The sequence below is a fragment of the Ranitomeya imitator genome, chromosome 2 (assembly GCF_032444005.1).
Source record: "Ranitomeya imitator isolate aRanImi1 chromosome 2, aRanImi1.pri, whole genome shotgun sequence".
Classification (NCBI taxonomy): Eukaryota; Metazoa; Chordata; class Amphibia; order Anura; family Dendrobatidae; genus Ranitomeya; species Ranitomeya imitator.
This window is the reverse complement of record NC_091283.1, coordinates 354,596,548-354,623,617: the sequence shown is the minus strand read 5'-3', so window position 1 is coordinate 354,623,617 and position 27,070 is coordinate 354,596,548. Positions and strand designations below refer to the sequence as shown.

The following is a 27,070-nucleotide window of genomic DNA, read 5'->3' as shown; positions in this document are numbered from 1 at the left end:
AGTCCTGCACTTAGTCACTCTTTTTGGGCACCCCGTGCTATCCACGGTATAGTATATCATGCTATAGCAGATTATCTATTGCTTAATTTCTCCAGTATGTTCTCTCCTAGCCGCTTTTGTGTATGCTACAATAGCCCACGTTTATTTCCACACATGACACAACACCCATCCTGGGAACCTCGTTACCATTAGAATTACATCCCTCTCCCTTTTTAATCCAGGAGCTACCATTCCCTTGCATACATCAGTTCCTGTGTCTACACACTCATTCCCCTCTGCTACATGGAGCCAGCAGCTCCTGTATCTTTATACAGGCTCACAATACCCTGTGCCTGCACACACCCACTGTGGTCACATGACTGCCTTGACCTGCAGTTGCATGTGATACGCCCCCTCCTAGCTAAATACCCGGAAGTTCTGGCCACACTTGCAGCGTGACTCCCTCAGCGTCTCAGCACGCCATCAGCGCTCCAGGCAACATAACGGTAAGCACACACACGTGGCGTTCCCCCCTCTAAATGCCTCTCTATTTTGTGAGTGCGTTACACTGACCCACCATTGTTTCACCATTTTAGTGCACAGTGTGGGCACATCGTATGCCCAAGCAGCTTACTCTGCTCACAGTCACAGTCTCCATTAGTGGTAAGCTTGTCCATCATTATCCTACACTTACCATGTGGTTGCTTTCCCTTATAACCTGGGAAATTCTTATCGAATCTCTTTTTGGACATTGCAGCCTCTGAAATTTGCCTCTACATATATTGTCAGCATACTCATGCATCTGATTAAATGTCCAGATCCTACGCTCCAGGTGATTATTCTCTTGCATCAGCCTATTTAGCATCACAGGACACACAACATGGGCAGTAATCCCATTGTCACCGTATTTCCTTGTAATCCTACTTCTCTTGAACTGATGAGATTGCCTCTGTGTTTTATTACTCTGCTTTTGACACTACGTTCTCTTCTCCAGATCATGAGATGTTGGCACGATACACCAGAGCACGATTATGGCATTGTTCTTTTAGGCACGTCTCTAGTATGCATCACGATACCTCAGCTTATCTACGTCACCCACATAGATCCGTAAGGAGCACGCACGTTCGTCTCCCCGTTCCACAATATCCTTTCCATTAGGATCTCAAGTTGGTACTGATGACTCTATAGTTAATGGACGTCACGCTTTGTATTTTGTCACCCTGGATACGCTCTGTGCTTGTCTCTCCGGAAACTAGTCTAACAGCTGCAGTCACCGTTATTTCAGCATTTTGACATATATTGCAGTTATTTATGTTTTTTGTCTTATATTGAGTTATGTAATGTGTTTTGACATTGACAGATTGTTATTTTGATCCTCATTTTTCCTTTTTTTCTATTTTGTATAATCTCTGTATTACATTAGATAAACTTGCTCTGAGGAAGGTCCACAAAGGACCGAAAACGTTTAGCAAGATACGAGCTACAGCTGATCTGTTTGTCCAGATGTAAAATAAATGACTTTATTTTCTACAAGCATTATTGAGTGCCAAGCTTTTTGATACAGTTGATTTAAGGATCTGGAAACCCTACTTGAGCACCTCTACTCACAAATCTATAGAGTGCCGTGTATCTTGTTCTTGTAACAATTGATTTAAGACCGGATCGTTCTGAAGAATCGGCCATGCTTTTTGGAGACAACTCCGCATTCGTGAGAACTGAGCGTGATAGTTCGTGATAAACCTAATCTTTTGGTTACTCTTAGGGGTTTTATTCTTGTAGAGCAAAGATTGCCTAGTAGTATGTCTTGCTCTATTATATGCTCTCTTAATGGAGCGTCCACTATAATAATAATAATAATAATAATAATAATAATAATTTTATTTATATAGCACCAACATATTCCGCAGCGCTTTACAAATTATAGAGGGGACTTGTACAGACAATAGACATTACAGCATAACAGAAATACAGTTCAAAACAGATACCAGGAGGAGTGAGGGCCCTGCTCGCAAGCTTACAAACTATGGGGAAAAGGGGAGACACGAGAGGTGGATGGTAACAATTGCTTTAGTTATTCGGACCAGCTATAGTGTAAGGCTCAGGTGTTCATGTAAAGCTGCATGAACCAGTTACCTGCCTAAGTATGTAGCAGTACAGACACAGAGGGCTAATACTGCATAAAGTGTATGAGAACATGATGCGAGGAACCTTTTTTTTTTTTTTTTTTTTTTATTATAAATAATTATACACTATAGCCCCTTTCACGAAATCTCACGCTCAAATCTTGTGTTTTAATTTTAAAATCATTCTCATCGGAACAAATCCTGCGAAGACGCAGGAATTGTCCGACCGGAATGGAGTTGATGAGAGGCTTAGGGTGGGCAGAGGAAGCATGCAGCAACATGTTGGATGCAGTTTCTTTCCTAAAGATAGTAGTCTGCAGGGTGTCCTCAAGGTCCCTCCACATCTTGACATCGAGGAAATCAATACTATCAACATCATGATGATAAGTGATATGTATGTTTTTGTCATTCAAATTGATCACCTCCATAAATTCAGAAAGTTGTACTTGGTTCCCCTGCCAGATCAGGAAAATGTAATCGATGTACCGTACCCAAAAGGGGATACGGTCCATCGAAAGACCCTGATCTGACAGGGGGAGGTCCCTCTCCCACAGCCCCAGGAACAAATTTGCATAGGCCGGGGCAAAAGCCGCACCCATGGCAGTGCCCTGGAGCTGCAGGAAGAAGGACCCCTTGAAGATAAAAAAGTTATGAGTAAGGGAAAAATGCAGGAGTTCCATAATCAGGTGGATGATCCCCATTGGTAGATTCGACATGTCCAAAAAGAATTTGGTTGCGGCCAGACCATCCTCATGTTTAATATTTGTATACAGGGATTCAACATCACCTGTTACAAGTATGGTTTCTGGCCCAATATGGAGACCATCCACCCTTTTGAGGAACTCCCCAGTATCCAACAAGAATGAAGGGAGACTTTCAACAAGAGGTTGTAATTTGGAATCCAGCCATAAATTTACTTTTTCAAGATAATTACCTGAACCCGAGATGATCGGACGTCCTGGGGGAGCTTCACGGTTCTTGTGTATCTTAGGTAACAAGTACATGGTAGAAATGATTGGTTCAACAACTAGTAGTGCCGAAGCCAGCTCTTTGGTGATAACCTCCTTATTGACGGCAATTTTAAGAATTTTGTTAAGTTGGTCTGTAAAGGACGACAAAGGATTGAATGTCAAACGCTTGTAGCATGTCCTATTTCCCAACTGAGGAAAGGCATCATTTTCATAGGAGGATTTGGGCCATATGACAACATTGCCGCCTTTATCGGCTGGCTTCAGCACTACGTCTGGAAGCTCCCGCAGGACCTCCAATCTCTCACGTTCAGTACGAGTAAGATTATCTCTACCAACCCCTCTAGGGATCCTGTTAAATTCCCTTGTGACAACCTGCACAAATAAATCTATCGCTGCACATGTAGATAGAGGAGGGAATTTCTTAGACTTGACTCTGATGGATGACGGGATCTTACCTCCTTCCCCAGTTTGATGTTCCAAGGCCAAATCCTCTAGATCCTGCAATGCTATTTGTTCCTTCTCTGTGGGAAACAAAGATTGCAAGTGGGGATCAAAAAAATGTCTTTTAAATATCAATGTCCTGGCAAACAAGTGTAAATCCTTGATCGCCGTGAACATATCAAATCTTGATTTTGGCGAGAAGGTAAGACCCCTACCCAACAAAGTCAAATCAGTATCAGTTAATGGATGGGAACTGAGGTTGATTACCTGGTTGTTATTCTTTTTACGTTCAGGTGATCTATGTTGTACCCGTTTATACGGATGAAAGTCCACATCCCTTGTTCTTTTATTTCTAGGTCCCGAACGTGTCAACATAGAGGAGGTAGACCATTCAGATGAATCACTGATGTTAGACAGTGAGCTCTCAGACGGAGCACCTGTCAATCGAGGGGTGTAGGAATTAGCCTTTCTCCAATGATAGACATTATTAGTTGTGAAGTCTCTTGTATCCCTCTGAAGTTTAGAGGCCTGCAAGTCAAGGATCTTCTTAACGCATGCATCCAAGCTCTTCTCGATCTTAGATTCATACCCGTTGAGTTTATCAACCGGGCATATTACTTTGAAATTACGCTCAGCCTCATCAATAGTTTTGTCAAGACTAGATATCGATTTCGTATTTAATTCCACCAATAGTTGCATGAAGGTGAAAGAACATGTGCCGCATGCATCCTCCCATTTAGTAACAAAATCATCATCCTCCACAGGGAATGTGGGGATGACCCGCACCCTCAAGCCTCTCGGAATTAGTTTGTTGGAAATATAACGCTCCAAAACACACGGTTCCACCAAATCTTTGTCCTTTTAATGAGCAGTCTCTCAATCTCACGGGCCTGATTCTCCACTGTTTGATCCACTGGTGGCTGAGAATCCACACCACTAGCCCCAAATACCTGATCAATTTGACCAAGCCAGGTCTTAACACAGCAACAAAATATGAAAACCACAGCTTCATGAGAAGCATGCCCATTCCCGGGATCCGTGGGGGTGGCCGGAGTCAGAAATTGGCACGCTGTGAGACAAGGTGGATCTGGGCTTTGGACACTGTCCAGCCCAAGGGGTTAAATGAAACAATTAGCTTTGTTCCTTTCTTATGAGATAGTCCTCCCTCTCCGGGCCTATACTGTATTATGCTATATATGGTTTCCACTGGCTTTGTGCACAGTTAGGCGTTTTCTTTGTTTTTAACTTCTTTTATTCTATTTTACCTAGCAACCATCCATTTCTCTTCTGCTCGGTTTATGTACTGCAGCTAATCCCTTTGGACATTTTGTACAGTACTGGATGGATTGGGCATCGCTTTTATTGAACATATGTGGCTGCAAGAACATCTGGATCTGCTTCTGAATATTATGTGTATTCATACTTCGTCGCCATCTGCTTATGCTGATATGATATTGTACATGTCTGTTGTATACCTTTTATATATATATTTAGGATTTATGGTGGTAGTTAATAGGACATTGCAGTACACATATGTGCTATTTGGATGGTTTCATCTGCATTCTTACAGGTTGGTCGTAATATATTGCGCCCATACTACTATTCCATATACTTTCTGCATATTTTTCTGCCGATATTCATTCTCCCTATTATGCCCATCACTTAGACGCGTGCGTGCCGCGGCGCTCAGTCCGTTGTCCGGCTTCCGGCGTCTCTCTTCGCTGTGGAGTGAAGGATTGTTTCCCTCCCTCCCGGCGTCAGACGGCGGCGCTGCCCAGCGTCCTGTGTTGCCCCGGTGATGTACGCGTCATCACTGGTGGACGGGACTTAGCAGAGGCGGCTATGCGATGGTATAATGGCGGCGATGCCCTGTCATGACTTGATGTCGGCGCAGCTTAGCGAGATCGATTGCCATGGCAACATGGGTAATGTGCGCATCTATGACATCACCTTTCCGGCACACACTGATTGTTATTATACCACTCAGCTGTTATCCCGAGCAGTGATTGGTGGTTGCTTCCTATTTTAAGTCTGTTACTTCCCCTTACCTGTTACCCCTTGAGAAAGGCTCATCACGCTGAAACGCGCGTTGGGGTGGGTACACGCTGAGGACCGTGGTTTACTTTGTGCCTGCGCAGGTAATTATGTTTCACTTGTATAGCAGCTATTGTTGATGTTGTATTTTCTAGCTATATTCCCTATTTGGGTATCTTGTTCCTGCCATGGCCATATATAGGAGTCCTCTTTTGGAACCTAGATATTGATTGTTATTACTTACATGGTCCACATGCCTGTACCCCTGGCCGTTTCCTGTTGCACATTGTGACCTGAGTTTTTCCTACTTCCCTCCCTGGCCTTGCTGAATATCCTGTTTTATGTGTATTTAATAAAGTATTTGTATCATTTTCTATTACATACTTTGTTGGGTGTTTGATCGTATGTTTTCTATGGTAGTTTATCTTTAGGTAAAGGAGCACTTAGTAGTTGAACAGCAGATTAGAGACCACATGATTGTGGTAATTCCAGAGGGTAGGGTGGATCCTATGCACCAAAAACAGATCTCAATTCAAGAGAAGGGATTCAAATGCCAAAGTTGATGGGATAGTTTAACATAGTAACATAGTTATTAAGGTTGAAAGAAGACTTTAAGTCCATCTAGTTCAACCCATAGCCTAACCTAACATGCCCTAACATGTTGATCCAGAGGAAGGCAAAAAAAAAACCCATGTGGCAAAGAGTAAGCTTTACATTGGGGAAAAAAATTCCTTCCCGACTCCACATACGGCAGTCAGACTAGTTCCCTGGATCAACGCCCTATCAAGGAATCTAGTGTATATACCCTGTAACATTATACGGTACTTTTCAAGAAAGGCATCCAGTCCTCTCTTAAATTTAAGGTAAAGATGCATTTAATAGTTAAACAGAAGACGGTGATCAAATGATTGTGATACGGCCGGACTACACCACTGATAAAGCAGCCACATCCGGTAATAGAAGAATCTGTGACTTCTTTGCAGTTCGTGGTTACTACTCACCTGGGCGGTTATCTGTAGGAATCTCCTCTTTACACCACTGATCAACCCTCACATATGTCGCTGCAGTATTAATATGGGACTGATTTTCACCCTGAAACAAATATTGTAAAAGTTACAGACAGATGGAGAAGTCACATCTATGGTCAGCTCTAATCCTGCCATCTCCACCGTTCTCATTACACAAGTATGAAAAATATAATACTGGTGGATAAAACAAGACTGAGCACAAGACCTTCACAGCAGTCTACACATCATAGGGGAGATCTCATGACATATTCTCTCCATCTACCTGATGATCCTGAGGAAGATTGGGATCTTCTTGTTTACAGTCCTGTGGAAGAAGAGGACGGGGACATCTCTCTGGTGTTGTCCTCTTACTGAATAGAGCTGGAGGAAACACATAGAGGGACTGAATTCATTCTTTACATACAGATAATTATAGGTCATGTGTATTTAGTCCTGTCTATTACCTGGTGATGTGAGGGGCTGGGAAACCTCCATTATGGCGTCCTCGTACAGGTCTTTGTGTCCTTCTAAATATTCCCACTCCTCCATGGAGAAATAGACTGCAATGTCCTGACACTTTATAGGAACCTGACACATACAATGACACCGTCATCCCCTCCATCCCTTCATAGCGTTACTGTAAAATGTCCCAGCATTCCCAGCAGTGTCACCTCTCCAGTTAACAGCTTAATCATCTTGTGGGTGAGTTCTAGAATCTTCTGGTCATTGATTTCCTCATGTATCAGGCGGGGAGGTTGATGCCCCATAATTGGGCTCAGGGGTCTTACCCATCCCTCAGATACAAGGGCCAGACAGCGGTCACTAGAGGTCTTCTTCACTACTGTGTAATTCTGGTTATGGAGAGACACATTAGTAAATCACGCTACAGACATTTCTAGAGTCCTCACCTCTCCAGTTCTGTTCATCTGTTATTCCCATAGATAAGAATGATGTAATGTGACGTCATCAGAATCTCTCACCTCTCCAGTAAGCCGGAAGAGGATCTCTAGGGTGAGGTGTAATATCCTCTCTGTCATCTTGTCTCTGTCCATATTCATCTTTGAAGGGTCAATCAGTGTTATTCTCTTATGTAGATCGCCACTAAGAGGATCCGACATTGTATGTATCTGAACTGGAAGATGAGCCAATATAAAATCATAAATGTAATAATATAATTACTGGAGATACAGTGGCTTGCAAAAGTATTCACCCTTTGACTTTTAGCTATTTTGTTATATTACAACCTATGTTTAAATATTTTTGTTATCCGATTCGTGCACGGTATGACGCATATTCACCCCTGCTGCGATGAAGCCCCTAAAAATTTCTAGTGCAAGCAATTACCTTCATAAGTCATAAGCTTAGTGAAAGGAAGTCCCCCTGTGTGCAATCTAAGTGTCACATGCTCTGTCAGTATATACACAGCTTTTTTGAAAGGCCAAAGAGGCTGCAGCACCACTAACCAAACAAAACAATGACCAAGGAGATCACCAAACAAGCCAGGGACTCACTTGTTGGGAACTATCCCAATATCTCAATCTTTGATGATCTCCCAGAGTACCATCAACTCCATTATCATCAAATGGAAATAACATAGTACCACAGCAAACTTGCCAAGAGAGGGACACCCACCAAAATTCTCAGCACAGGCAAGGAGGGCATTAATCAGAGAGGCAACACATAGAGAGCAAAGCAACCCTGAATGAGCTGCAGAGTTTCCAACCAGAAACTAGAGTATCTGTGCATATGACCACAATAAACGTACACTCCACAGATGTGGCCTTTAGGGAAGAGTCTTCAGAATAACAACTTTATTTACACACAAAAATTGTAAGGCTCTTTTCGAGTTTGCCAAAAGACATGTGTTAGACCCCCAAATGTATGGAGGTAGGTGCTGTGGTCAGATGAGACCAAAATTTAACATTTTGGCCACCAAGGTAAACGTGATGTCTGACGGCAAACCAACAAAGCTCATAACACCAAGAGCACAGTGTAATTTGGTGGTGGCAACATCATGCTGTAGGGGATGTTTTTGGCAGCAGGGACAGGGAAAATGGTCTGAGTTGAGGGCAAGATGGATGGTGCGAAATACATACATATATTATTAAGGCCGGTTTCACACGTCAGTGGCTCCGGTACGTGAGGTGACAGTTTCCTCACGTACCGGAGACACTGACTCACATAGACACATTGAAATCAATGTGTCTCTGCACATGTCAGCGTGTTTTCACGGACCGTGTGTCCGTGTGCAAAACACGGAGACATGTCAGTGTTCGTTGGAGCGCACGGATTACACGGACCCATTAAAGTCAATGGGTCCGTGTAAAACACTCCATAAGGGTGGAGCCGTATATTCATTACTGTAATGGGCGGCCCCATGTGACCGCTCATACAGTAGAAGGTGCGGCCAGGACAGGAAGCAGCGCCAGCAAGGGAGCCGGGTGAGTATTTTAATAACAACGGGCGGGTGCACAGGGGGTGGGAGGGGGGTGGGGAAAGGGATCTTTATGTTAAACACGAACAAAAAAAAAAAAGGATTTTTTTCAGGTGTTTAAAAAACTAATTAAAGCTGCCAAAAAGGAAACAGAGAAGCACATTGCTAAGGAGAGTAAAACTAATCCCAAACTGTTCTTCAACTATATCAATAGTAAAAGAATAAAAACTGAAAATGTAGGCCCCTTAAAAAATAGTGAGGAAAGAATGGTTGTAGATGACGAGGAAAAAGCTAACATATTAAACACCTTCTTCTCCACGGTATTCACGGTGGAAAATGAAATGCTAGGTGAGATCCCAAGAAACAATGAAAACCCTATAATAAGGGTCACTAATCTAACCCAAGAAGAGGTGCGAAACCGGCTAAATAAGATTAAAATAGATAAATCTCCGGGTCCGGATGGCATACACCCACGAGTACTAAGAGAACTAAGTAATGTAATAGATAAACCATTATTTCTTATTTTTAGGGACTCTATAGCGACGGGGTCTGTTCCGCAGGACTGGCGCATAGCAAATGTGGTGCCAATATTCAAAAAGGGCTCTAAAAGTGAACCTGGAAATTATAGGCCAGTAAGTCTAACCTCTATTGTTGGTAAAATATTTGAAGGGTTTCTGAGGGATGTTATTCTGGATTATCTCAATGAGAATAACTGTTTAACTCCATATCAGCATGGGTTTATGAGAAATCGCTCCTGTCAAACCAATCTAATCAGTTTTTATGAAGAGGTAAGCTATAGGCTGGACCACGGTGAGTCATTGGACGTGGTATATCTCGATTTTTCCAAAGCGTTTGATACCGTGCCGCACAAGAGCTTGGTACACAAAATGAGAATGCTTGGTCTGGGGGAAAATGTGTGTAAATGGGTTAGTAACTGGCTTAGTGATAGAAAGCAGAGGGTGGTTATAAATGGTATAGTCTCTAACTGGGTCGCTGTGACCATTGGGGTACCGCAGGGGTCGGTATTGGGACCTGTTCTCTTCAACATATTCATTAATGATCTGGTAGAAGGTTTACACAGTAAAATATCGATATTTGCAGATGATACAAAACTATGTAAAGCAGTTAATACAAGAGAAGATAGTATTCTGCTACAGATGGATCTGGATAAGTTGGAAACTTGGGCTGAAAGGTGGCAGATGAGGTTTAACAATGATAAATGTAAGGTTATACACATGGGAAGAAGGAATCAATATCACCATTACACACTAAACGGGAAACCACTGGGTAAATCTGACAGGGAGAAGGACTTGGGGATCCTAGTTAATGATAAACTTACCTGCAGCAGCCAGTGCCAGGCAGCAGCTGCCAAGGCAAACAGGATCATGGGGTGCATTAAAAGAGGTCTGGATACACATGATGAGAGCATTATACTGCCTCTGTACAAATCCCTAGTTAGACCGCACATGGAGTACTGTGTCCAGTTTTGGGCAGCGGTGCTCAGGAAGGATATAATGGAACTAGAGAGAGTACAATGGAGGGCAACAAAATTAATAAAGGGGATGGGAGAACTACAATACCCAGATAGATTAGCGAAATTAGGATTATTTAGTCTAGAAAAAAGACGACTGAGGGGCGATCTAATAACCATGTATAAGTATATAAGGGGACAATACAAATATCTCGCTGAGGATCTGTTTATACCAAGGAAGGTGACGGGCACAAGGGGGCATTCTTTGCGTCTGGAGGAGAGAAGGTTTTTCCACCAACATAGAAGAGGATTCTTTACTGTTAGGGCAGTGAGAATCTGGAATTGCTTGCCTGAGGAGGTGGTGATGGCGAACTCAGTCGAGAGGTTCAAGAGAGGCCTGCATGTCTTCCTGGAGCAGAACAATATCGTATCATACAATTATTAGGTTCTGTAGAAGGACGTAGATCTGGGGATTTATTATGATGGAATATAGGCTGAACTGGATGGACAAATGTCTTTTTTCGGCCTTACTAACTATGTTACTATATCTTCTCTACAGCAAACGCTGCTGCAGAGAAGATATGAATGGCAGCTTCAGCACCAGATGCAGGGGACAGCGCTTATCTCTAGCGCTGTCTCCTGCACGGTGCGTGTGGTACCCAGGCGGCACACGTGTGCCACACTGATGTGCCACAGAAATGCACGGGCACACGGACACGGATAATTCCGGTACCGATTTTTCCGGTACCGGAATTATCTGGATATGTGAGACTGTCCTAAGCAAAACCTGTTTCAGTCTGTCATTGATTTGATATTGGGATGGAGGTTCACCTTCTAAGAAGACAATTGCCCAAAGCATACAGCTAAAGCAAGGCTCGAGTGTATTAAGGGGAAAGTGTAAATGTTTTGGAGTGGCCTAGTCAAATCCCCGACCTTTATCCAATTGAAAATCTGTGCTCAGACTTGAAAATTGCTGTTCACCAGAGGAAACATCTAAATTAAAGGAGCTGGAGCAGTGTTATCTTGAAGAATGGGCAAAAATCCCTGCAGCAAAATATATAAAGCTCATAGAGACTTATGAAAAGTGACTTGCAGTTGTCATTGCTGCAAAAGGAGCCTCTACAAAGTACTGACATTAGGAGGCGTGAATAGTTATGCACAATGAAGCTTTCAGTTGTTTTGTCCTATTTATTGTTTGCTTGACAAGAAAAAAATGTTCACAAATGTAGGCATGGTCTTCACATGAACTGATGAAACCTTCAAAAATACAAAAATTACAGGTTGTGAGGTTGCAAACACAAAAAATTCCAAAATGGTGAATACTTTCATAAGCCACTATAATAAAGGGAAATATATGAGGAGATAGAACATATAGATGTTTTATTCTTTGTATGGACCCATTACTCTAGTCAGGTAGAACTCATGGAAATGACTAAGTAAAGTACTTGTTTGTTCCCGTCAGCCCCATGCAAGTGTGTAGGGAAACTGTATGTGAAAGCCTATCACAGTAATTTCTCTGCACACTCTGATTTATGCAGAAATGTGGAAGTTTATTTATACAGTGAATTTTCCATTCACAGCTCTTAGCTGATGTATATGTGCCATTATAATAAAACAATTTGACTCTCCTGAGTCTCTTTCAGGGTATGTGCACAAGTTGCAGTTTTGCCTGTGGAATTTTCTGTGCAGATTCTGCATCTCTTGGCCGAAAACACATGTCACGCCGTAAACGGCGATAAAGGGGCAGGACGGCGTACTGAGACCCGCACCTGTCCCTACCACTTGAAGGGGGCCCTGGCTTTCCCTTATCTCGGGGGTACCTATGATGGTTAGGAGGCCAGAGCCGCCAGCGTATCCCTGTCTCCTGTACAGGCCCTATCAGTGGCCCCCTCTCCCCCCAAAGGAGGTGGACTGCACCAGTGTAATAATACAACAAATAACAGGGTATACAGACAAGGTAACTAAAAGATTCAAACTCACCAAATGCTCACACAACCACAGAGGAAACACAGAGAAGGGAAGAGAAGGAATAAACTTAGGAAGGAAAACAGGTTTAACATGCAACCAAAACGGCAGACACCAATCTCTGTAAATAAACCTCCAACACTACGATCCTCCACCTCCAAGCCAGGCAGTAGAACTGATCACTGACACTAGCTGAAGTCAGGACTGGGTCTATATAGAGGATCAGATTACAAAATCCACTTCAGCTGAGAGACCCAGCTCTCAGCAACTTAACAATAAGGTTAACTCCTGTACTGCTGGCACAAAGCAGCTAGGTCAGAGTACAGGTGAAGAGCTTCTGTTCACTGTGTGTGAACGAGGCCCAGAGCGCTGCGGTTCTCTGGAACCTCTCTGTTGCGGTAGCCCCGTGACAACACAGGTCAAAATCCGTGCGGATTTGATGTGAATTTTCATGTGTTTTTTCATGAGGATTAGTAAGCTAAATAAAGATCTATTATTTAACAAAAAAAAAAGAAATGTGATGTGTTTCTTGTCCAACTTCTTCAATTACATACTCCATTGACCGATGTGTACACACACAGTCAGATAGATACATAGATGGATAGATATATATATCCCATATCTATCTATCCATCTATAGATCTATCATCTATCTATCCCATATCTATCCATCTATCTATAGATCTATTATCAATCTATCTATATATCTATCTATCGATATATCTATCTATAGATAGAAATATAGATAGATCTATAGACAGATAGATTGATGGATAATGCCAAGCCCAGTGTTTAGTAGTAAACATAATAAAATGGTACATAAAGAGGTAAATAGACACACACACACACAAAATCTGCGTTAGGCTGGAGACACACAAGCGAGAAAATCGCACAAGTCTCGCACCTCAATACTCGACACTGCCGCCGGCACTCGGGACTGGAGCATTGAGCTGCATAGAAATACATGCAGCCGCACGCTCCAGTAAAAAAAAATAGCAGTATGTCCCTATGGTACAGAGAGACTAGTTTATTCACTGCTACACCATCAAAATCATCAAACAGGTGCTCACGGGTCTCAAAGAAAACTGGCCAGAAAGGTTCACCTTGGGTGCGAAAGTAGTCGAAGAGGGTCTTCAATGGTCTGGGCCTGAGCGTCTTAATGATGCTGAGTACACTGTACAAGGTCCTAAACCAATTAGGCTTGGTCTTGCATTTGATTGACAACAGCTGGAAGGTGCTCAATCTTTTTGTTTTGTGTGTGTGGCATAAAAAGGGCGTAAAAAGGACAAATGTTTCTCAAGTCACTCTACTTTGCAGGTCTCAGAGGAAAAATGGCCTTCATCCCTTAATCCTTGTACAAGAATCTGAAATACTACCGGGTCCTTGAGGTTAAATTTACAGAGTGGATGTCAACCGGTAGTGAGAGCTGAGAGAGGAGAGTTGAGAAATGGGATCAAAACCAGTGAGGGACGGGACAGAGTCAGAAATGTAGTCAGGAGAACCATTGTCAGAACTAGGAGAACGGAGTCTGAAGCACAATCGACAAACACAGGGTTACTCAGTTCAGAGTCAACAACCGGTGTCAGATAAACTAAGTCAGGTAGCGGGGTATCACAGGAAAACAAACCAGGGTCAGTAAATACTAATAACTGGGAACCACTACCAAAAAGCTGGGAAGGTAAATCACCACAAGTCTCAGCCACAAAAATACGCTTTGTTGGACGGCATCTGTGTCATCAAGCACCGTCCACAGTATAATTGTGTCACCGCCTAACAACAGACGTAGAGGTTGTAGGAGTTGACGCAGACAAGGATGAAAACAGATGTGTGATCATCACTCCTGTATTTGTGAAGTAGGAGAAACGAGGAATGATGAAAGCCTCAGGATTCTCGCTGTAGTGATCGAAAATACCTTTAACCCAAGATTGCCTTGCGCAGGCGTGTACTACGGAGGACAGAGAATGAACTTCAATCCAATATTGCAGCCAGCATGCAGCCAGCGGGTAAGGAAAGGGTGAATCAAACACCCGAAAACCCCGCCCATATGACCGAAAACCAGTCCCGCCAAATTCAGGTGACAGAGTCCCTTTAGTCCTTCTCTGAACCTCATCGTTAGGCCGGGGTCACACTAGACCGTAATACGGACGAGTGCAATGCGATAAAAAAAATCGCATAGCACTCGTCCCAATGTTAATCAATGGGGCAGCTCCGAACATCCGAAATTTTCTCGGCCGTATTCAGGATCCGAGTGAAATCGCAGCATGCTGCGATTGTCAGCGTTTCTCGGCCGAGAATCGCCAATGAAAGTCTATGGGAGCCCCAAAAATACGGATCACACACGGACCAGCAGTGTGACTTGCGAGGAATACGGAGCGCTGTTAGAGAGAAAAGCCGGTAATTCAGTGCGGTGTACAGTAAAATCACACTGACAGCTTAGAATAGAATAGGTAGAATAAATGTGTACACATAGAATAGGTATATATATATATATATATATATATATATATATATATGTCAGTGAGACACATATATATATATATATATATATATTTATTAATATTTCTTCCAGCGCTAGACAGCTTTCTCTTTCCTAAAACCCGACATGATATGAAAGAGAAAAAAAAAAAAAAAACTCCAAGTAAATGTGGCGCTAAGCACCTACGGATTTTTTTAATTCATCCACTTCAAGTAAAAAATGTTAAAAAATTCATTTATTTTCTCAAAATAAAATATATTTGTAAATTTTTTTAAAAAACAGTACAACGCGTTTCGGCTGCTATTTTTACAGTGCAGCCTTTATCAGGTAGTAAAAAAACAAAAAGAACAAACAATACAATAAGCACTATAAAATGATGTTACAACCTCCAAGTTCTCTTATTTATGAGGGTTCCTAGAAGGGATTAGCAGGGCGGGACCGGGGATCAGGTTCTCCTTTCCTGATGACTAACTACATGGTAGCCTCTAAAGAGACACATTTATCCTATATATATAAAAGAGCAGTTTAGTACTTCTATTCTATCCAAAATGAGCTTTTAGATACATGGTATTACACTGTTACGAACAAACACAACATTAAAAATATAGGTATATACACAATCATAAATATGATTCATTCCAATACCTCATCAATATATTTAAAAAAAATATATAAAAAAAAAAAAAAAAGGGAATTCTCCCTTTTTTTTCTTTTTTTTCCCTTCCCTTTTTTTTTTTTTTTCTTTTTTCTTTTTTCCTTCCTTTTTTTTTTTTTTTTTTTTTCCCCTCCCCCTTCCTTTTTGTGTTGTTGTATTGACACATGCGCGAACGACTGAGCTATTTATGACAAACCCTTACACATTCTCTACTACATCATTAAGTCCATTTGGATAAAGGCTTTGTAACCTATATATCCAATATGACTCCTTGCGGTTTAATAATTTGTTCCTGTTATTAGCCCCTTTTGGTATATGCTCCAGCGGTGTGACCGTAATGCAGAAGCATTTATTGTGCTCTGAAGCAGGATCAACACATAGTTCTCCAAAGTGAGCTGCACACCTTATTGGATTATACAACATACGAAGAAGAGTTGCCTAAAGAATTGATTCCTTGAGAATCTCAACGTGCATTTCTTACCGATAGAAGGTGAGCATAACTACAAATAAAAGAAATGTTTTTAACTTGTTGGTAAAAACGTATTACGCTCAGAGGAAGCGCCGCACTTGTCTCTTTTTTTTTTTTTTTTTTTCCCCTCTTTCCCTAAACCAGGGTATTTCTACCGACATGATATGAGACATGGTTTACATACAGTAAGCCATCTCATATCACCATTTATGCAAAATTTGGCCGTTCTAGCTAGTAAATTAAGGGGTTAAATGGCGGAAAAAATTGGCGTGGGCTCCCGCACAATTTTCTCCGCCAGAGTAGTAAAGCCAGTGACTGAGGGCAGATATTAATAGCCTGGAGAGGGTCCATGGTTATTGCCCCCCCCCCCTGGCTAAAAACATCTGCCCCCAGCCACCCCAGAAAAGGCACATCTGGAAGATGCGCCTATTCTGGAACTTGGCCACTCTCTTCCCATTCCCGTGTAGCGGTGGGATATGGGGTAATGAAGGGTTAATGTCACCTTGCTATTGTAAGGTGACCTTAAGCCAAATTAATAATGGAGAGGCGTCAATTATGACACCTATCCATTATTAATCCAATACTAGTAAAGAATTAAAAAAAACACAAACACATTATTAAAAATTATTTTAATGAAATAAAAACAAAGGTTGTTGTAATATTTTATTGAACGCCCAATCCACTCACTGAAGACCCTCGATCTGTAACAAAAAAAACATAATAAACCAACAATATCCTTACCTTCCGCAGATCTGTAAAGTCCAACGATGTAAATTCATCTGAAGGGGTTAAAATATTTTGCAGCCACGAGCTTTGCTATAGTGATGGGAAATCTAGTTCATTTTGGTGATTAGTTCACCATGAACTAGTTCACTGAAAAGATTAGTTCAAAGGATTAGTTCATTTAGTTCAGTATTTCTCTGGATTCTGCTGAGAAGAGATGGATCAGTTCTAGTTCGTTACACAGAAGCTGTGGCTCCTAGGAAGAGTTATAGTTTTGTTAAAATTATCAGAAATAGTTAATACATCTGATCATTACATAACAAACTCTTGTTAACCCCTTCATGACCCAGCCTATTTTGACCTTAAAGACCTTGCCGTTTATTGCAATTCTGACCAGTGTCCCTTTATGAGGTAATAACTCAAAAACGCGTCAACGGATCCTAGCGGTTCTGAGACTGTTTTTTCGTGACATATTGGGCTTCATGTTAGTGGTAAATTTAGGTCAATAAATTCTGCGTTTATTTGTGATAAAAACGGAAATTTGGCGAAAATTTCGCAATTTTCACATTTTTAATTTTTATTCTGTTAAACCAGAGAGTTATGTGACACAAAATAGTTAATAAATAAAATTTCCCACATGTATACTTTACATCAGCACAATTTTGGAAACAAAATTTTTTTTTGCTAGGAAGTTATAAGGGTTAAAATTTGACCAGCGATTTCTCATTTTTACAACGAAATTTGCAAAACCATTTTTTTTAGGGACCACCTCACATTTGAAGTCAGTTTGAGGGGTCTATATGGCTGAAAATACCCAAAAGTGACACCATTCTAAAAACTGCACCCCTCAAGGTACTCAAAACCACATTCAAGAAGTTTATTAACCCTTCAGGTGCTTCACAGCAGCAGAAGCAACATGGAAGGAAAAAATGAACATTTAACTTTTTAGTCACAAAAATTATCTTTTAGCAACAATTTTTTTATTTTCCCAATGGTAAAAGGAGAAACTGAACCACGAAAGTTGTTGTCCAATTTGTCCTGAGTACGCTGATACCTCATATGTGGGGGTAAACCACTGTTTGGGCGCACGGCAGGGCTTGGAAGGGAAGGAGCGCCATTTGACTTTTTGAATGAAAAATTGGCTCCACTCTTTAGCGGACACCATGTCACGTTTGGAGAGCCCGCGTGTGCCTAAAAATTGGAGCTCCCCCACAAGTGACCCCATTTTGGAAACTAGACCCCCCAAGGAACTTATCTAGATGCATAGTGAGCACTTTGAACCCCCAGGTGCTTCACAAATTAATCCGTAAAAATGAAAAAGTACTTTTTTTTTTTCAGAAAAAAATTCTTTTAGCCTCAATTTTTTCATTTTCACATGGGCAACAGGATAAAATGGATCCTAAAATTTGTTGGGCAATTTCTCCTGAGTACACCAATACCTCACATGTGGGGGTAAACCACTGTTTGGGCACATGGTAAGGCTCGGAAGGGAAGGAGCGCCATTTGACTTGTTGAATGAAAAATTATCTCCATCGTTAACGGACACCATGTCGCGTTTGGAGAGCCCCTGTGTGCCTAAACATTGGCGCTCCCCCACAAGTGACCCCATTTTGGAAACTAGACCCCCCAAGGAACTTATCTAGATGCATATTGAGCACTTTAAACCCCCAGGTGCTTCACAGAAGTTTATAACGCAGAGCCATGAAAATAAAACATAATTTTTCTTTCCTCAAAAATGATTTTTTTAGCCTGGAATTTCCTATTTTGCCAAGGGTAATAGGAGAAATTGGACCCCAAATGTTGTTGTCCAGTTTGTCCTGAGTACGCTGATACCCCATATGTGGGGGTAAACCACTGTTTGTGCGCACGGCAGGGCTCTTTAAATGGAAAATTAGCTCCAATCATTAGCGGACACCATGTCACGTTTGGAGAGCCCCTGTGTGCCTAAACATTGGAGATCCCCCAGAAATGACCCCATTTTGGAAACTAGACCCCCAAAGGAACTAATCTAGATGTGTGGTGAGGACTTTGAACCCCCAAGTGCGTCACAGAAGTTTATAACGCAGAGCCATGAAAATAAAAAATAATTTTTCTTTCCTCAAAAATGATTTTTTTAGCCTGGAATTTCCTATTTTGCCAAGGGTAATAGGAGAAATTGGACCCCAAATGTTGTTGTCCAGTTTGTCCTGAGTACGCTGATACCCCATATGTGGGGGTAAACTACTGTTTGGGCACATGCCGGGGCTCGGAAGTGAAGTAGTGACGTTTTGAAATGCAGACTTTGATGGAATGCTCTGCGGGCGTCACGTTGCGTTTGCAGAGCCCCTGATGTGGCTAAACAGTAGAAACCCCCCACAAGTGACCCCATTTTGGAAACTAGACCCCGAAAGGAACTTATCTAGATGTGTGGTGAGCACTTTGAACCCCCAAGTGCTTCACAGAAGTTTATAATGCAGAGCCGTGAAAATAATAAATACATTTTCTTTCATCAAAAATAATTATTTAACCCAGAATTTTTTAATTTTCCCAAGGGTAACAGGAGAAATTTGACCCCAATATTTGTTGTCCAGTTTCTCCTGAGTACGCTCATACCCCATGTGTGGAGGTAAACCACTGTTTGGGCACACGTCGGGGCTCAGAAGGGAAGTAGTGACTTTTGAAATGCAGACTTTGATGGAATGGTCTGCGGGCGTCACGTTGCGTTTGCAGAGCCCCTGGTGTGCCTAAACAGTAGAAACCTCCCACAAGTGACCCCATTTTAGAAACTAGACCCCCCAAGGAACTTATCTAGATATGTGGTGAGCACTTTGAACCCCCAAGTGCTTCACAGACGTTTACAACGCAGAGCCGTGAAAATAAAAAATCATTTTTCTTTCCTCAAAAATGATGTTTTAGCAAGCATTTTTTTATTTTCACAAGGGTAACAGGAGAAATTGGACCCCAGTAATTGTTGCGCAGTTTATCCTGAGTATGCTGGTACCCCATATGTGGGGGTAAACCACTGTTTGGGCACACGTCGGGGCTCGGAATTGAGGGAGCACCATTTGACTTTTTGAATACAAGATTGGCTGGAATCAATGGTGGCGCCATGTTGCGTTTGGAGACCCCTGATGTGCCTAAACAGTGGTAACCCCTCAATTCTACCTCCAACACTAACCCCCCCACACCCCTAACCCTAATCCCAACTGTAGCCATAACCCTAATCACAACCCTAACCACAACCCTAATCCCAACCCTAACCCTAAGGCTATGTGCCCACGTTGCGGATTTGTGTGAGATTTGCTGCGGAAAATACAACGCAGCGTTTCCGCGCGGTATTTTCCGCACCATGGGCACAGCGGATTTTGGTTTTCCATAGGTTTACATGGTACTGTAAACCTGATGGAACACTGCTGCGAATCCACACCGTGTGCACATAGCCTAATGCGGAAAACGCTGCGAAACCGCAGCAGTTTCCCATGAGTTTACAGTTTCAATGTAAACCTATGGGAAACAAAAATCGCTGTACACATGCTGCGGAAAAACTGCACGGAAACGCAGCGGTTTACATTCCGCAGCATGTCACTTCTTTGTGCGGATTCCGCAGCGGTTTTACAACTGCTCCAATAGAAAATCGCAGTTGTAAAACCGCAGTGAAATGCGCAGAAAAAACGCGGTAAATCCGCCATAAATCCGCAGCGGAAAAATCCGCAGAGGACCAGAATACGTGTGCACATTCCTAACCCTAACCCTACCCCTACCCCTAACCCTATACTAACATTAGTGGAAAAAAAAAAATGGAGAAGACGGACGGACCCCGGCAGGATCGGTAAGTATGATGGGGTGAGGGGGAGCACGGGGGGATCGGAGCATGGGGGGGTGGATCGGAGCGCGGGAGGGGTGGAACGGAGCACGGGGGGGTGGAACGGAGCACGGGGGGGTGGAACGGAGCACGGGGGGTGGATCGGAGTGCAGGGGGGGTGATTGGACAAGAGCACGGGGGGAGCGGAGCACAGGACGGAGGGGAGCCGGAGCAGTGTACCGGACAGATCGGGGGGCTGGGGGGGCGATCGGTGGGGTTGGGTGGGGGCACATTAGTGTTTCCAGCCATGGCCGATGATATTGCAGCATCAGCCATGGCTGGATTGTAATATTTCACCAGTTATAATAGGTGAAATATTACAAATCGCCCTGATTGGCAGTTTCACTTTCAACAGCCAATCAGAGCGATCGTAGCCACGGGGGGGTGAAGCCACTTCCCCTGGGCTGATGTACCACTCCCCCTGTCCCTGCAGATCGGGTGAAATGGGAGTTAACCCTTTCACCCGATCTGCAGGGACGCGATCTTTCCATGACGCCACATAGGCGTCATGGGTCGGATTGGCACCGACATTCATGACGCCTACGTGGCGTCATGGGTCGGGAAGGGGTTAAAGGGGTACTCAGTCTGGAGAAAAAAAAATCAAAAGTTATTTATTAAAGTTAGTAATTTCTTTTTTTTCTTTGAAATATTTATTATTATTATTATTATTATTATTATTTAAGTGGCGTGACAGATTACCCACAGAACCGCAAGCTACACTTATCACATTTGCGCAGTAGGTACATTTTGCTTTCTTCTGATCTCCACTAAGTGTGAAATGATTCCATACCTGGCTTCTGTCTCTTCAGTGTATTATCTGCACACCTTACGGTCACTTGCAGTCTCTGGTATTGAGCACTGAGCAGTCAGACAGTATTCATTTCACACCACTGCAGTAGGTGGCAAAAGGAAGAGATGTGGTGAAACTACACAGAACTACAGATTTACCAGCTGCCCATAGCATCCAATCAAAGCTCAGATTTCACTTGCCAGAGCACTGCACTGCTGCAGTATCAGAAAGCTGACCTGTGATTGGTTGCTATGGGGCAAAGAAAATCTTCCTATTAGACAGCCTGATAATTCTCCACCCTGTCCTGGGAGGAGCTGATAGGGAATGCATCATGTCATGTGACCTGTGAACTAACTGAACTATGTGAACTGCTGAACTAGATGTTCTGCTGAGAATGACTCAGGACAGCCTAGTTCAACGTGATGCATCTCACTGAGCCCAGCAGCAGTTCCCCCTGTATTATTGTGTAGAGTACTGACTCATAATGATTGTGTATGAGGGAGCTGAGAACAGAACAGGAGCCAGTGGTAAAGATTTTAGCAAGACTGATCTTCTAGGCTACAGAAGGCTGATCCTCTACAGGAGGCTGATCCTCTCCAGGAGGCTGACCCTCTCCAGGAGGCTGATCCTCTCCAGGAGGCTGATCCTCTCCAGGAGGCTGACCCTCTACAGGAGGCTGATCCTCTCCAGGAGGCTGATCCTCTCCAGGAGGCTGACCCTCTACAGGAGGCTGATCCTCTCCAGGAGGCTGACCCTCTCCAGGAGGCTGATCCTCTCCAGGAGGCTGACCCTCTCCAGGAGGCTGATCCTCTCCAGGAGGCTGATCTTATCACAAACACTGGTGAGGGGCATGAACCACCACAGAAACACTCTCTCTCGTACACACATGAGCTGTGTCTGTCTACTGTACAATTTCAGTTTTTATTATTACTATTATATTTGTATTTACTTTTTGATGTGTGGTATAGTGTTTTACTACCTTCTTTTCCAGCATCAGGAGCTATAAAGAGCAAGTGTGAGACCAGGGATCTTCAGTGTGAGGAGCTGTGTGAGGGATCACTCTCTGTCTCCTTCCACTTGCTGTTTAGTTCATAATGAACTAATCTCTGTCAGGATGGTGAACTAGTTCACTCTGAAGATTAGTTCATTTTGAACTACTCACTCACGAACTACCCATCACTACTTTGCTAATGCAGCAGCTCATGTCTGCAAAACCCCGGAGAATGTAGGTAAAGTAGGTAATTGACCTATATTTACCTGCATTTGCGGTGAGGCGCCCTCTGCTGGCTGTTCCTAGATCGTGGGAACTTTCCTAGAAAGCTCCCTGGCTCGAGTTCATATGAGGACAACCAGCAGAGGGCGCCTCTTATGAACTCGAGCCAGGGAGCTTTCTAGGAAAGTTCCCACGATCTAAGAACAGCCAGCAGAGGGCGCCTCACCGCAAATGCAGGTAAATATAGATCATTGACCTACTTTACCTACATTCCCCGGGGTTTTGCAGACATGAGCTGCTGCATTAGCAAAGCTCGTGGCTGCAAAATATTTTAACCCCTTCAGATGGATTTACATCGTTGGACTTTACAGATATGCGGAAGGTAAGGATATTGTTGGTTTATTATGTTTTTTTTGTTACAGATCGAGGGTCTTCAGTGAGTGGATTGGGCGTTCAATAAAATATTATAACAACCTTTGTTTTTATTTCATTAAAATAATTTTTAATAATGTGTGTGTGTTTGTGTTTTTTTTAACCCTTTACTAGTATTGGATTAATAATGGATAGGTGTCATAATTGACGCCTCTCCATTATTAATTTGGCTTAATGTCACCTTACAATAGCAAGGTGACATTAACCCTTCATTACCCCATATCCCACCGCTACACGGGAATGGGAAGAGAGTGGCCAAGTTCCAGAATAGGCGCATCTTCCAGATGTGCCTTTTCTGGGGTGGCTGGGGGCAGGTGTTTTTAGCCAAGGGGGGGCCAATAACCATGGACCCTCTCCAGGCTATTAATATCTGCCCTCAGTCACTGGCTTTACTACTCTGGCGGAGAAAATTGTGCGGGAGCCCACGCCAATTTTTTCCGCCATTTAACCCCTTAATTTACTAGCTAGAACGGCCAAATTTTGCATAGACACACTACTGACATTAGTAGTGTGGAATATGCAAAATAAAATGGTGATATGACATGGTTTACTGTATGTAAACCATGTCTCATATCATGTCGGGTTTTAGGAAGGAGAAAGCAAAAGCCGGTAATTGAATTACCGGCTTTCTGCTATATCGCGCTGGATGAAATATTAATATATATACATATATGTGTCTACTGACATATATATATATATATATATATATATATATATATATATATATATATATATATATATATATATATATATATATATAGACAGTATATATGTTTTTTTTTTTGTCACATTGATCCCTTGTATAGCCGTATGTCGGTTTTGCAAGCCTGCGATAAAAACACGCAGTACGGATGTCACACGGATGTCACACGGATCATTTGATGCGAGAAAATCGCATCCTCGCACTGCACTCGGATCAATGTTTTGGTAACATTTGTGCGATTCTCGTCCGTCAAAAACGGTCTGTTTTTTTATACGTTGTGTGTGTCCCCGGCCTTAGTATATATCCCATGCTAAGAGGAGGCAGTGTGCACATCAGGAGGTTCTATCACATCACGCTGATTGCTAGGGCTGATTAACTGCTTAGATGCTGCGATTAATAGCGACTGTCTCATCTAGGTGGTTACACAGGGTATCGGCATCTCAATGTCTGATCGCAGGATGTCAGTTATCACCATAGAAAAATAATAACTCCACCTCTAACAGAGAGACGAGATTCCCAGAAAATGTGCTGTTATTGTGGGAAAGTGGTGTAATAAACGACCTCCTCTAGGTATTCACGATCACAGGAAATATACAGGGGCAGCAATGAGGGAATTCCTGACGTTCTCCTGTTCCCCAAATATATGAATAGACGTCAGATATTATTATATGGAGCCGAAAATGGTGACAAAATACAGAGAAATGGGAGAAAGGTCCCAGCACTAGAGGTAAGGGAGGCAGAGGGCACAGTAGTGTCAGCACTGAAGGGGTTACTGCCCCCCCTAGTAATGGGGAATCTCCAGCACCTACCTCCACCTGCAGAGCCGCACACCACATATATGGCTGCTCTGTGCGCACAGGACCTGTGATGAGGTCACAGGAGGGGAGGAGTCAGGGGTCACATGATCAGGGGCCTCAGTGTATGCAGGACTCTGCTGTGCTGGTTGTCATGGTGCTGGATGAGGGGAAGTTTATGTGTGGGGTCAGGAGGGGTTTACAGTGTGGATGTAGCAGAGCCATGTGTGTATGAGGTGTACAGAGCGGAGCCGTGCGTGTACGAGGTGGTATACGGAGGAGAGCCGTGTGTGTACGAGGTGTACGGAGCAGAGCCGTGTGTGTACGGGGTGTACGGAGCAGAGTCGTGTTTGTACGAGGTGTATGGAGCAGAGCCGTGTGTGTACGAGGTGTACAGAGCGGAGCCGTGTGTGTATGAGGTGTACAGAGCGGAGCCGTGTGTACGAGGTGTGCGGAGCCGTGCGTGTACGAGGTGTACGAAGCGGAGCCGTGTGTGTATGAGATGTACTCAGCGGAGCAGTGTGTACGAGGTGTACGGAGCGGAGCCGTGTGTGTACGAAGCGGAGCCGTGTGTACGAGGTGTACGGAGCAGAGCCATGTGTGTACGAGGTGTACGGAGCGGAGCCGTGCGTGTACAAGGTGTACGGAGCGGAGCCATGCGTGTACGCATGGAAAAGTGCCACATGTGTACGAGCTGTACAGAGAAAAGCCGCATGTGTATGGGGTGTACGGAGCATGTGCACTGCGGATTTTGTTTTCCATAGGTTTACATGGTTCTGTAAACACATGTAAAACTGCTGCGAATCCAAAGCATCAAATCCGTTGCGGATCCGCAGCTAAATCCGCAGCACGTGCATATTCCTTATTGTTTCCCCCCAGTTGTCCCCATACACCTTCATTTCTCTGCCCTGAGCTCAGTTCCGAGGGTCCGGTGCTCTCTGTTTATAGATTTGCTGCATCTTGGTAGAAGTTTCTCCCGTTCTTTTACTTTTCTGTAAAACCGTGTTTTTTCTCTGCTTACTGTAAGTAAAATGTTAAAAATCCTTATAATTAGTTCTGATCCAAAGAATAGACTTTTCTTATCACTTTTAGATGAGGTGTTCACACAACCTTATTCTCCACATCTGAGAAAACCGGTCCGATTATGGTAATCACACTGTGATCAGAGTGGGATCTGTTTGTCTCTGACATGAAAATTAAAATGAAAAATTCTCCATTCTATTAGTGCATGAAAATCGGACCACACTCGGATCTCTTCCGAACACGGTCCCATTGTTTTTAGGGACCCAAAATCCTGAATGAGTTAGTGTAATCCGATAACACTGTTCTCCAGCCAAATGGGTTCAATGATGAAAACAGTTGAGCTTAACATATTTTTGTGTTGCTGAAAACTAATATGATGCTTAAATTTGCTGATTGGCTTCAAGATCCAGAGTGGGGTGTAATCACTATGCCACCTTTCATGAAGGCTTTATTTCTTCTTCATTATTGCATTGTTAGTAGCTCATTTATTACATCATCTATTTAGTTTACTGAGCCTTCAGTATTCTATCATCTTAGGAGGAACAATAGAGATGGGTGAGCACTTAAATGCTCTGGTGCTCATTAGTTGAACCAAGCAATTACTAATGATTGTGTGCTCGTTTGGAGTAACAAGTATAATGGGACTCAATGGGAAATCTGAGCATTTATCCGGCAGACACTACAAAGAGGTCTGGGGGCTGTGAAAATTTTGAAATGGATAGAAAACGTGCTGAATTGAAGGAAAACAGCATGGGGAAGACCCCTGGAAGCAGCTCTGATTTCCAGATTGATGCTGATAACACTGGTGCAAAGCAAGGAAAATATATATAAGGAGGGTCATCCATAGAAGGCAACAACTGGAGGACCTCACTAAAATATTGAACATTAAAAATACTTTAGGTGCTACTGTCATCTGGTGGTGTGGAAAAGTCGGGTCTAATCCAGACTGTTCATTGTTGTCAGGGAGAGCCTGTCAACACTTTCCGTTGACAGGCGAAAGTACCTAAATGAGAATGCTTGGTCTGGGGGAAATTGTGTGTAAATGGGTTAGTAACTGGCTTAGTGATAGAAAGCAGAGGGTGGTTATAAATGGTATAGTCTCTAACTGGGTCGCTGTGACCAGTGGGGTACCGCAGGGGTCAGTATTGGGACCTGTTCTCTTCAACATATTCATTAATGATCTGGTAGAAGGTTTACACAGTAAAATATCGATATTTGCAGATGATACAAAACTATGTAAAGCAGTTAATACAAGAGAAGATAGTATTCTGCTACAGATGGATCTGGATAAGTTGGAAACTTGGGCTGAAAGGTGGCAGATGAGGTTTAACAATGATAAATGTAAGGTTATACACATGGGAAGAAGGAATCAATGTCACCATTGCACACTGAACGGAAAACCACTGGGTAAATCTGACAGGGAGAAGGACTTGGGGATCCTAGTTAATGATAAACTTACCTGGAGCAGCCAGTGCCAGGCAGCAGCTGCCAAGGCAAACAGGATCATGGGGTGCATTAAAAGAGGT

The 27,070-nt window shown here is 43.0% G+C and overlaps 1 protein-coding gene and 1 long non-coding RNA gene across 2 annotated transcripts in view; one reads left to right on the top strand and one right to left on the bottom strand.

Moving 5' to 3' along the window:
• The window catches only part of LOC138663778 (oocyte zinc finger protein XlCOF6-like), a 54,979-nt gene extending 30,391 nt beyond the window's left edge, over window positions 1-24,588 (bottom strand). The window contains exons 1-6 of the mRNA XM_069750112.1: window positions 24,537-24,588; window positions 7,536-7,687; window positions 7,227-7,406; window positions 7,020-7,143; window positions 6,839-6,936; window positions 6,550-6,640 (exon numbers count right to left, since the gene is read on the bottom strand). Coding sequence (XP_069606213.1) covers window positions 6,550-6,640; window positions 6,839-6,936; window positions 7,020-7,143; window positions 7,227-7,406; window positions 7,536-7,673 — 631 coding nt within the window. The 5' untranslated portion in view covers window positions 7,674-7,687; window positions 24,537-24,588. The remainder of the gene's footprint in view (window positions 1-6,549; window positions 6,641-6,838; window positions 6,937-7,019; window positions 7,144-7,226; window positions 7,407-7,535; window positions 7,688-24,536) is intronic.
• LOC138667434 (uncharacterized) lies at window positions 406-1,518 on the top strand. Its single transcript, XR_011318757.1, has 4 exons — window positions 406-485; window positions 576-642; window positions 737-811; window positions 974-1,518. It is a non-coding gene; the product is annotated as an uncharacterized lncRNA (long non-coding RNA).
• Window positions 24,589-27,070: the final 2,482 nt, after the last annotated feature.